The sequence below is a fragment of the Hyposmocoma kahamanoa genome, unplaced genomic scaffold, assembly GCF_003589595.1.
Source record: "Hyposmocoma kahamanoa isolate Upper Pololo Valley unplaced genomic scaffold, ASM358959v1 62, whole genome shotgun sequence".
Lineage (NCBI taxonomy): Eukaryota > Metazoa > Arthropoda > Insecta > Lepidoptera > Cosmopterigidae > Hyposmocoma > Hyposmocoma kahamanoa.
The window spans coordinates 24,542,497-24,555,349 of record NW_020653850.1 but is presented as its reverse complement, the minus strand read 5'-3'; the positions used below and the strand labels follow the sequence as shown (position 1 = coordinate 24,555,349).

The 12,853-nt window shown below is 33.0% G+C and overlaps 1 protein-coding gene across 1 annotated transcript in view; it reads left to right on the top strand.

Moving 5' to 3' along the window:
- LOC113229401 overlaps positions 1-12,853 on the top strand; it is an 89,600-nt gene that overhangs the window by 29,278 nt on the left and 47,469 nt on the right. Inside the window, exon 2 of the mRNA XM_026462972.1 lies at positions 6,238-6,330. Coding sequence (XP_026318757.1) covers positions 6,238-6,330 — 93 coding nt within the window. The remainder of the gene's footprint in view (positions 1-6,237; positions 6,331-12,853) is intronic.

Sequence of the window (12,853 nt, the reverse complement as noted above, 5' to 3'; positions counted from 1 at the left end):
CACTTGAAACTTTACTTCAATCAAACTCAGTTGTGGTTAAAGAAATCCTTTGATCCATCTTCGTAACTGTTTTTCATAACTAGTTACGAAAGAAGATTTTTCCTTCACTGTTTCGTAACCAGTTATTAAAAAGGAATATTTAATCCGTATTCAAAACTCCAGTTACGAAAACGGATGCAAATTTGTTCTTTCCATAACCAGTTACGAAAAAGGCTTACTTTTTTCTCTTTTTGTATCTAGCTACGAAAGTGGATGCTTTTAATCTTCTTTTTATAACTAATAAAATGCAATAACCAAATAAAATTTTATAGATAACACGGTTGTTGGGTATGTTAACTACGATAACGTACCTACTTGAGGTAGAAAATGACAAATTAGTACCAATTATGTTTATTCCTACAAATTAAACCGCATATATTTCCTATGGTTACTTTTTATTTAAAAAATGTATATATTTTTGTATAGGTATCACATTTTTGAATTTAGGCGCATACAAAAAGCAAAAAAAACTATAATTTAAATTTTGAGAATACATCGCACGCATGTATGGTGTTTCTAAACAAACGAGTGTTCCAAAAAATATGTTAATAATGTACCACCGTAATTATAGTTACTACATATAATGCTCAGGATGTTATTCTATTATGCAGTAAATTTTGACAAATTGTTAATTGTAACTGCTGACACCGTACTAGCTTGCTAAAATCTTGTTTACGTTTGTGGAAGTCTAGGTAAAATTTGTTCTAATCGATGTTTTTTATCACCAACCCGTTTTATGACTGTTTGTTTTCCTCGAATAAAGTAAAATGAGCAGTCGCCAAAGCGAGTTTCGGCAAGAATATTTATCGAGGCGCAAAACTGGGCCTCTACATTCTCCTTTAACGCACCACAATGTGGAGACCGAGAATCCTTTGATCTATTTGACATTTACAAATATAAAAGAAGAATATACACGAAACAACATGAACATAGATGAATAATATTCCCTTAGCACTCTCGTATTCGGCAAGTCTAGTTGTAAAGTAGTTTTAGTAGCGGTGGAGCTCCTTGTGACAAAGTTCTTCCTTGGGACTTGTCAACTTATGTCTCAGGGTGACGGGCACAGTGGCAGTGCCCCTCAGATGTTGCCATGCTGCAACTGTTTTGGACAGGTGTGCCGCTTACCGCCACGCGCACGACTTGTTCATTCTCTTACTTTGTATTATAAACAAAGTATCGTGTATGTAGAATGTGGAGACCGCTTAAGTCTCTTAAATTCAAACCATGCGAAACAACGAGCTATAAACGACTTATTTGACAAAATCAATGAGATTACGAAATGGGATTATTTCTCAAGTTATCACCTTGAAGCAAAAAAATAGATATCGTGACACGTTTTCTAGAAAAGACAATGAAATTGTATTTTGTAAAGACCATGAACTATTCCTTACAACATTACGACAAATATTCATTACTAATGATATGCGATCTCTCGTATCATTACTGTTTACACATTTGACAACTTTACACGTTTCATTTCGCAATTGACTCTGAGCACTGACACAAATGATAGATCGTCATCATTAGCTTGTACTTCTGTTTGTTATGCGTTTGAATTTAGATAAATAAATAGTTTATTTCAACAAACACAAGATTTACATAATAATTATTAGTTCGTTAGTTCGATAGTAACTACAGTAATTCGCAAGACAGTATCGCAGCTATTGACGTTCTTCCTCTAGTAACAAGTAGAATGAGCCGTTCCAAATCTTGCTTCAATAATACAAAACTCCACAAATTCAAAGTCGCTCAGCTTGCGATGGAGCGAGTTATGCTCGGGGTTTCTCTGATGGGCCGAATCCCTAACGAGGTCATACGTCAGAGAACTAAAGTGACCGACATAGATCGCAAAATCAGTAAGCTTATGCGGCAGCGGCTCGAACAAGTCGGTGGTAGGGTTGATCACCGATGGAGCAGAATTGTTCTGGAATGCGACCATGTCAAGGAAAAAGGACTTATTGCTTTTATTGCTAGGATGTACTGCTTATTTCTCTTTACTCTCTCATAACTCGATCTCAATCGGGCTGACCAACCATGTTAATTCGTGTAAATGAAACGATATGGAACATGGTCATTTTTATAAGTAAAACAATCGTTATTCAATAGGTAGTATTTTACTATGACAAGGAAACTCGGCGAAACTCTTTCGAGATACCGCCACCTAAAGTTTCTTTTTCTTAGAATAATGTTAATATTTTTTAACGCACGCACTCTACTGGCTCCGCATTGGGGAAACCCTGTGTCACGGGTGCCATGGACACTCACTACAGACTACAAATTATATAAATAAGGAATGAAACAATTTTTCCGCATTTAAATCACGTATATTCTTTGTCAACCGTGACCATTTACAGGTCTGTAAACGGCCCGAAAGGTTGGTTTGTTTAAAAAAACAAATATACGCGATTTGAATCTGGAAAAATAGTTTCACTTCCTGTTTGTAATAATCGCGAAAACATCACTAGCGTTGCTCCGATTCCGATTAAAAAATAGTTTGCTATATTGACCCGACTGGGGATCGAAGCCGGGACTTCAGAAATGGCGACACCATGAAAGCCGGTGCGCAAGCCACTCGACCACGGAGGTGGTTAGTAATGTAGTCAATTTCAAATTCAAATTCTTTATTTGTCACGTCACAAAGCTCGTAACATTTAGCACGTCAATAGTACAAAATATCTTATCAAAGTCATTTACTACTAACATTTAATATTACCTATAACTAACGCACACACTCAACATACTACTAGAACTAAATTCAAAGATTTGCACAATATACACATAAATTTAATTATTATTTAATAATACTATATTGTTATGAAATAAATCTCATAAGTAATAAATCATTAATAGACACATTAAATGTTATAAAATTATGAGCATTTTTTTTAATGCATAAGGTCAAAATATTCGTCAACTTTATAGAGTGGATTTTCAATTAAAAATTTTTTCATCTTTGTTTTGAATTCTAATTCGGGCAATTCGGATATAGTCGGTGGTAGTTCATTGTATAATTTTATCTTTAGACAGTAACCTTGCTTAGCAGTTCTTTTCAATCTCGTTTTTGGTACTATCGGTTTGTTTTTGTTTCTAGTATTGTAAGTGTGTGTGTCTCTGGTTCTTCTTAAGTTATTCTTCTTTTTATGTACTTCCTTCAAGGAATTAAAAATAAACAATGATATTACTGTCATGACCCCCAATTTAACAAAAAAGATTTTTGCGGATATTCTTCTTTGGATACCACTGATTATTCTAATCGATCTTTTCTGTAGCACCAGAACGCGTTTTACATCGGCGCCGTTGCCCCAAATTGTCACAGCGTCATTGACTTACAAATAAATGGACGACGGGTCTAATACAAAAACCACGAAAAAAATGTCCCAAGTCAACCTATTTAAACGTAGTGATATGTAAAGGAATATGAAAAAGCTAAAACGTTGAATTTAAATTGTAATGTCATCGCAGTACTGTCTAATTTCGCTTGCTTCGCTGTCAGAAGAAACAAACGAAGACTAAAGCGTGAATGACGCTCTGTATACGATTTTAACGCCCTATAAGTTCGGACACTTTTTAGCGCGGACCCGACGTCCAAATAATTGTAAGTCAATGCACAGCGTAATTTATTATCGAATGAATGTACGCATAATACACAGTCAACAATGTATTTTTATCGATTAATGGCTTTAATATAAGAAGTGCATAATTTCCACCTTCTATTTTATTACACACATTATTGATATGAGTTTGATGACTCAAAGTATTATCAACAGCATAGCCTAAAAATTTTGTATTTGGTTTAAAATCTAGCGTACGTTGTTTTCCCGAGCAACATTACATAACAGTTGTTTTCTCTTTATTGAGTAGTATACCGTTAGCAGTAAACCATTTGTCTAATAGGCTAACTACTTCATCAACTTTTTGTGCCATAGTTGATATTGTTAACGTGGTTTGGTTTAGTGTACTCAATCGTTTACATATATTTCTAAAGGCAACACGATGGAAGTCATGTTATATATGAACTCTTTGCATATCTAGCCTATCCTGCAGGAAATGGTTTGTCTTGGATTGGTAAAAACATAGTTTTCAGTTCGAACATCGCGAGCACAAAATTTTAAATTATTTTGTCGGCTTTTTAACTTCAGGATTCTGGACGTGGCATAATTTTCATATTAATAATATTGCTTTTTTCACAAGTATAGCGTAATAAACTAGGATACATTGTATTGTTATTACAGTAAATAATTATATTTTATAATTAATCATATTTTTGTCTAATATAAAGCGTCTGTTTAAAGGTAAAACCACATAAGTGACATTTTCTACAAAAATCTTTATATAGCTTTGGTAAGAAAATCGCTATCTTTCTGCAGGTGTAACTCAATAACAAAAAGCTATAAACTCAATTAGTGGTTTTGTTTGCAGAAAGATGGGGAATTTTCTTACAGCAGGTACATAATTTGGATTTTTTTGTGGATTTATGGAATGTCACTTATGTTGTTTTACCTTTAAACAGTCGAAATTATAATTTGAAAATATCAATTATTAACCACTTATCTGTGACAGCGCGTTATTATCTACATTTTTGTCCGCAAAAAATATAAAAGTACTTAATTTTTTTTCAATGAAAAACTTTTAACATATTTTTTCCAAATTTATAACTCAATTAGAGATATTCAAATAAATATAATAATTATCAGGCGACTAGAATAATTAAAAAATATACTTATCGCTTTTTTTTTGTTTGGAACAAAACTGAAGAATAAAATTATAACTTAATAGACGTGAGTATATTTTTTAATGGGCAACGTATATACTTTTTTTGTTAATTTGTATTGTTTTGTTAGTCAAATAATGTTAATAATATCTAAATTTTGAATAATGACAAAATGGAAAGAAAAATACAAATTTGAAATTGATTTTCCTGAAGTTGCTCCACACACGTATCTTGTGGTATTTCAACGTTACTTAATTAAGTAATTTCCTCAATCTTAGCCAGACTATTTATTTATTATTGCACATTTCCTCACCAACTTTTTGTATTTCAAATCGAGACCATTGTAGTTGATATACGATTTTGAAAACCTTACAAGCGTTACCTTACATTAATTACGTAAGTGCGGTCGTCGGCCAGACCACGAGATGGATGTGAAACATTAGCTAATTTGATTGTGTACCACTGCACATTACAAATCGACTAATCACGTCTCTAATCGCTTAGGTACGTCTACTTCTAAAATTTACTCATTTGATGTTCTCTAGTTCGTTACAGTACTCGTCGTTCTTTCTTGAATATTTGAGTACTACGTACTTACTTTTCGTGGTAACATATCTGTGAAATGATTACTTTCAGAAAATAGGTTTAAAGATTTTTTACATATTTAAATTTCATTTTGAAAGCAAATATTGCTTTCTTCGTTCTTTTAATAATAATAATAATATTTTTTTATTTAAGACAACATAAGTCCACTTGTGAGTTTTACAGAAATCTTGTTAATTTACAATTCAATATTTATAAATGTAATAAATTAAAATAAAATCACAATTAAAATTAAAATTTAAAATTGAAATTTTAGGTTATGTTAATAATTAACGTTAATACTATGTTACTTTGAAGTACAGAGTTAAATATTATTCTGAGATAAGTATGATTGAGTTCACATTAAAAGTAACACTTATTAGATTCATTACGATAAACGTGTTAAAATGGTGCAAAAAAGATAAGACTTTTTCACACAAACAACAACAATTTCTTCTTGAATTTTCTGATAAGATCATTACCTAAAAGTGTTACAATAATTGTAACTTTGTAATTATCTCAACGTTGAAGATGTCATGGCAAGTGTAAACGAGACTTAAAAGTAATATGTCAAAATGTAAGTCGTGTTGCGTTCAAAAACAAATATTAAAATTCCTTTTCAGGTAAATTGCACTTATTATTAAAATGCACACCTTTTTTCCGCAACTTATTTCTAAGTTTTATTAATAAAATTATTTTTCAAGTTATATTTAGATGGATATAAAGTTTCATCCGGTCGCGACTAAAATATTTGTGAGTCCAAAATGGGTATTGTTCTTTCTGCTGTCAATCAACCAACATTCATTTTTTCTACGTGACCTATTTCGTGTGTAATAATAATAAATAATAGCTAAGTTAACGTTATGGAATAAACAATTATCGACCTTTCTCTTTATTTGTTATAGGACAGCGCATTAAGAACGACAGTGCCTTTGACGCGCTTCGCCTGTCACGGCCGACCTGCGGGCTACTACGCCGACGTCGACACTGGCTGCCAGGTGAGTCTTTAACATTTCGGTCTTTTTAACGAATACTCTGTTTACAAATCGAACATGAAGAATAATTTTTGAAAAATCTCTCACTAGATGTCGCTAGTCACACAAAAACACATGGGAGAATTTCGACAGCTTGGTAACTTGACCTGTGGCTCAGTTGGTTAGAGCAATGCTACGGTGCAGCATGGTCGTGGGTTCAAGTCCCGCCGGAACGAAAAAAAATTCAAGGTCTTCGATCTTTGTATTAATAATCTTAACGAAAGTAGTGGAGATATTTCACAAATTTCAATAACATAACTTTTTAACCCCCGACGCAAGGGACGGCGAGTCATAAGTTTAAAGAATTTATCTGTATGTCTGTGGCATCGTAGCTCTAAAACTAACATGAGATAGTATTGTTTGCTGATGATACTTCCTTATTATTTAAAGTTAAAAGGCACCAATGTTCCTACGACGATGTGAACAATGCTATATCTAAAGTAGTTGATTGGTTTGCTGTTAATAACCTACTTCTTAATGAGAAAAAAACAAATTGTGTGAAATTTACATTACCCAATGTTAGAGAGACGGTTACAAACATTGTAGTTAGAAACGAAAAATTGAATCTTGTGGATACAGTTGTATTTCTAGGTATAACGTTAGATGCTAAATTGCAATGGGGTCCCCATATAAGTAAGTTATCAAAACGGCTCGGCTCTGCAATGTACGCGATTAAAAAAATAAGGAAACTTTCAGACGTCGAAACCGCTAGATTGGTTTACTTCAGCTACTTTCACAGTCTAATGACATATGGTATTTTGCTTTGGGGTAATGCCGCCGATATCAATAGAATCTTTGTCCTGCAGAAACGTGCAGTTAGGGCAATTTACAATCTTGGCCCCAAAGTATCTTTGAGAGATAAGTTTAAGGAAATTAACATTCTTACACTAGCCTCACAGTACATTTATGAAAATGTAATTTATGTTAAAAGGAATAGTAATTTATTTATGAAAAATAGTGACAGACATAACATTAATACTAGGAGTAGAAATAAACTAGCTTTTCTTAATAGTCGTCTTCACAAAGTGAAAAAATCATTTAAGGGGCAATGTATACGCTTCTATAACAAGATTCCGTTTGATATACAAAATTTACCATTCACGAGGTTTAAAACTATAGTGGAACAAAAACTTTATACTAAAGGTTATTATACAACTTCTGCGTACTTGGATGACAAAAATCCGTGGTAGTAACCCGTTTAGCTCATGGAGGTAGTCTCGATCTGTGATGTTTCAAATAAAACAAAAAAAATATTGTAAATGTTATTTACAAAGAGCAACCCCTAGAGTTTCTTGCTCATTCTTCTCAGGGGTATCTGCCTTACGAATGAGCGGTAGAGTTTAACCATTGTGACGATTTCAAGTGTAATAATGCTTACCTATGAAATAAAGATTATTTTGAATTTGAATTTGAATTTGAAACGATAATTTAATCGTGATGATTCTTATGTTTGTTGTTTTTATTTTCTTCAGATGTTTAAAGATCATTAGCACTTTTCCCAGTTAGCACAGGGGTAAGATGAATATGTATTTACTTCCACTTGTCCCATCGACTTGAAATTTGGTATTAGTAGTATGGAAATTCGATGACATTTAAATAGCATGGTAACTTTGATCTGATGCTGCAGCTAGGACATTCTGTAGATTACCTAAAGTAGAACTATCGTGATTGGGCCTATTAACTTGGCGTTGATAAGTTGTTAGCTTACTTGAGTTTTTGTAGTACCTGCACTGTTTTGTATTAGGGGATTTTAAATTTTAATTTATTTGTAATAATATTGAATCCATCCTAATTCATGTATGTCGAGTGATTAAAATTAATAACACACGGGATACTTGGAAGCAAGTTTTTTTTCCATCGGTTCACAATACTGGATACAAATTCTTAAATAAAATAAAAATGATTGGTTAACATTATGAGGCGAGAAGAGTGTGTCCTTCTAGATGTTTTAATTTAAAATTTACATCTACCATTTTATAAACATTATTGTAACTTTTTATTTAAAAAAATCGACCTCAAAAGTCCATGAAATTACATTTATTTGCAGTTTTATTGAAATCGGTTACCGGGAAGTGCGCGAAACCGGATTCACTCCCTAGTGTGGGACCCTTAAAGGTGGAATATTTTCTTCAAATTTAAATGGGACTAATGCTGAGGCACCCCTTTCCAACATAAAAAGGAATCATCAAAATCGGTTCACAATTGCCGAAGAATCGTGTTACATACACACAAAAACAGTCGAATTTAGAACCTCTTCCTTTTTTTGAAGTCGTTTAAAAACAGACAATAATAAACCATCGTCCAGTCCGCACATAAGGCATTTTCTTATTGAGGTGTTAGCTGAGACCACAGAACCAGAGAACATATCACAATAATATCTGATAGCATTAGAAGAGCACATGCGACACACTGAACAATGTTGACCATGGATATAGGAGTTGACCCAGGTTGGTTCTCCAAGTAGGACGTGAGAAAGTTTTACGATCGAGTAGGCGGCTTCCGAGACGAGAGTGGATAGGTACATGCACTCGAGTATATCAAGTGCATCTATGACACCGGTGTTTTTGTAATGAGGACATATTAGAGTAGGAGAGACGTGTCTCATTATGAAAGTATCCCGTGTAGTGTAGTATAGAATAGAATTAGTTTATTATAGAACTATTTGTATTACAGTTTCCTTTCAAATAATGTAAATGTTGAGTCATGCAACCGCTCACACAATGCAGCTGTTACCTAAAATATTACGTCATTTGAAAATCTCTTCTTCAAATGGTTACGTTTTTCATTATTGGTTGCATTGAAGGAATGCTTGATATCCGTAAATAATGCGATCGGTTTTAATTAACAACAAATAGCAATAACATAGGTAATTATCGAGGAAGCGCACGTGTGAACACATGATAATGTATGATCACATGATCACGCTTCACGATCGGTCATGATAATTGAATCGTATGTAAATGTTGAATTAATTGTTGCTATATTCACTTGTTTTGTTGCAGATTGTATTCCACTTCATTAATATTCTTGATATTGATGTGGAAACTGCAATAGGAGCATCGTATATTATGAAATGCTAATTGCATTATCGTTTTGTTCATTGAAATCGTTAATAATAATTTTGTAGCAGTAGAGCTTCCAGTGAATGAGTTTGTCCAAAAAAGCTCTGTCATCTTACGTATTTATGATGCCAAGAAGTAATATGAGCAGTATGAGGTTTTGTAGGGTGAGGGTGACACTGCATGCATACGAGACTTTTCAAGTTCATGTATCAGGGTGACGGAACACTGGTAGCCCTCTATTTAATGGTTTCTAAAGCCAGTGACGTACGTATATTGCACAAAATAGTTAATGGTGGATTTGGTGACATATTACTGGTTCAGATCTGCATAAAGGTGCCAACTGGTTCAGTTTGCCGACCTCAATTATTTGCTGATCAAGCTTTTATAAGTACTAAGGTTTCTGCAAATAGTCCAACTTACCGAATGTGTAGAACATTATAATGATATTTGCTGTAACCATGATATATTCCGTTTTAGACTTCCTGCAGTCGTAAAGTCCGTCATTTTTTTTCATTCATCATCGTCATCGTTTGACCCATTACAAGACCTATTTCTATTTTGAAATTCTTCTATATTTTTTTTTGTTCATAAAATCGCACAGTCCGATTTACTCATACTGTACTAGTTAAAAAAATACACTGTATAATGTTTAGTATGGGAAGATTTTAATGGTAATAGTAGAGAAGATGAATGGAGAAAGTGCGACGTCTTTGCCCAGCAGTGGAACAACTGCTGTTTTAAAAAAAAAAATTATTAATGAAATAATTATTTAAAGTTTGCAAATACTGAACGCCGTTAAGTGCAAAGATAACCAAAAGATGGTTGTTACCAGATGTGTGACACACGGCGAAGGTGATCCACTGCCATATTCGGCGTTCGCCATCTCGTCCCATGATTTTGTATACGGATTGTACTCCGAACACGTCTCGACTCACGATTTTTTGACGTAACACCACAAAATGTAACCTATAAAACATAAATGGTAACGTTTTTAATATCTTATTTTGTTGTGATTGCACGAGTTATCAATTTTGAATGAGAGGCTTATTTAACTACTATGTCGATTACGCAAACTGCAAACGACTTATTGGCTGCATCACACAATGCCGTTGCTGGTTTCATAAAACGGTAAAACTTTCAAGATGGCGCTGATTCGCGCGCTTTTAAAAGATTTATTGGTTGTTTTACGTAATATATGTAAGAATTAAGGTCATTACAGCAATGCGCTTTGTAAAGTTTAATCACTTATGTGGTGTAATTAAGTACCGATTAAGCAGAAATGCCATATTTAATTTTACGAAACCAATGGAATGACTCGAACTGCTAAAATCGAACTTTAAGCAGTTACTGCATGTCGTAAATAGGTAGTATATGTATGTACCTACATTAAATTTCCGTTTTATGATGTATTATTTATTTATTTATTATTATATTTTATTTATTTATTACATCAACATTATATGTATATATGACAATAAAAGAATTAGACATAAGGCTAGGACATATATGACAATTATAGACGTACACAACATTTGCTATCCACTGCACCATATACATTTAATTTCACTACAACATCGCTGACATAATTACGCAATGGTTTTAAAAAGAATTTACTTTGATAACATTGACTTACAATTATATGGACGTCGGGTCCGCGCTAAAAAGTGTCCGAACTTATAGGTCGTTAAAATCATATACAGAGCGTCATTCACGCTTTAGTCTTCGTTTGTTCGACTGACAGCGAAGCAAGCAGAATTAGACAGTACTGCGATGACATTACAACTTAAATTCAACGATTTAGCTTTTTCATATTCCTTTACATGTCACTACGTTTAAATAGGTTGACTTGGGACATTTTTTTCGTGGTTTTTGTATTAGACCCGTCGTCCATTTATTTGTAAGTCAATGTTTGATAATATATTTTTTTACACAAATTTAATTAAGTAGAGTAGATAGGTACTCGACGGGACGTACTTCTTGGCGACAGAAATAGGTGTGGTGGCAGTACTTCCTTGCACGGGTATATATATTAATGTAGGGTACATAATACACAATTTTCATAAGCTTGCTTAAGAAATTTATTCTCTTAATTAAAAAAAAAGTGCGCATTTGACGTGCATCTCACCTGATGGAAAGTGATGATGAGGTAGCATGCACACATAAACAATGCCTATTTACTCTTAAAACTGGGTACTTAATACCCTCCATTTAAGGAGGAGGAGGGAAAGTATTTTTTTTTCAGAATTTGTTTTACAACTTATACATCTATTTAATTTTGTAAACATCTATCTTTCGCCGTTGTTGTATTTACTTAATAATTATATAACACCATACCATTGTTATTACGTATGGGTAGATAATTAATTGGTTACAAAAAGGTTTCCTGTTTTCTTTACATAGAATATCGGCCTATATACAAAAAGTCTAATTCACCAGGAAGATGTTTTAAACAACGCAGATGTATCTGGAGTGCAAAGGCGACAAAATTATTTTAACAAATATGGAAAACTTTAATAATAATAAAACTATTCGTAATAAAATTTAGCATTCTAAATACAGGTTTGTAATAAATATGTCAAAAATTAATTATTTTACTTTGGATCAATATTTTTAAAATGTAAACATTGACGTTCGTTTTCATTATAAACTAAATAAGGCGATCAGAATAAAATATTAGTTTGCTATTTAAATCATTGACATCAACAAAGTTATTAGCTCTATTTTTCGTTTTTTATACACAGAAAATTAGCATAAAAGCCTTTATATGAGCAATTTGTAAAAAATCATAATTTATAACAGTGGTTAACATTTCAGATGCTTCTAAGAAGTCAAGGTTACTGTAACTACTGGTGGTAGTTAGTTATAATAACAAAAAATGCATCATTATCGCCATCTAAAATCTTAATTGTAATAGCGAGTTGTTAGGTTTTCGCGATTGTTACACATTGGAAATGAAACAATTTTTTTCAGACCTAAATGGCGTATATATTGTATACTTATGTTTATATAAGTCTTCAATGGTTGGTTTACCGGAAATCGAACCCAGGCCTTCCACATTCAGCACCCATAGTGCAAACCGTAGGCCGCCGAGGCTGTCGTTTTAATTAGATAATAGATAAGTTGAATGTTATAAGTCTATAGTATTACAAAACAGTCTTAATTAACTAAATAATCGAACTTTTCGTATGCTGTCTTCGTAAAACTAAACATTTGGTTCTTAAAGACGACACTGGGACAGCACCACACGACTTCAAAACACAATTCACAATTTTTTTAAACAGATCTAGCTCCTAGAAATTTAGTGAATGCAGATATAATTTTAGTTATTCGTAGACAGACATCCATTATAAGTATTAGGGGTTAAAGTATGAAATTGTAACTATAGTTTTCTCCGATCTGGTCAAGCAATAACGGCAGATGTCTAT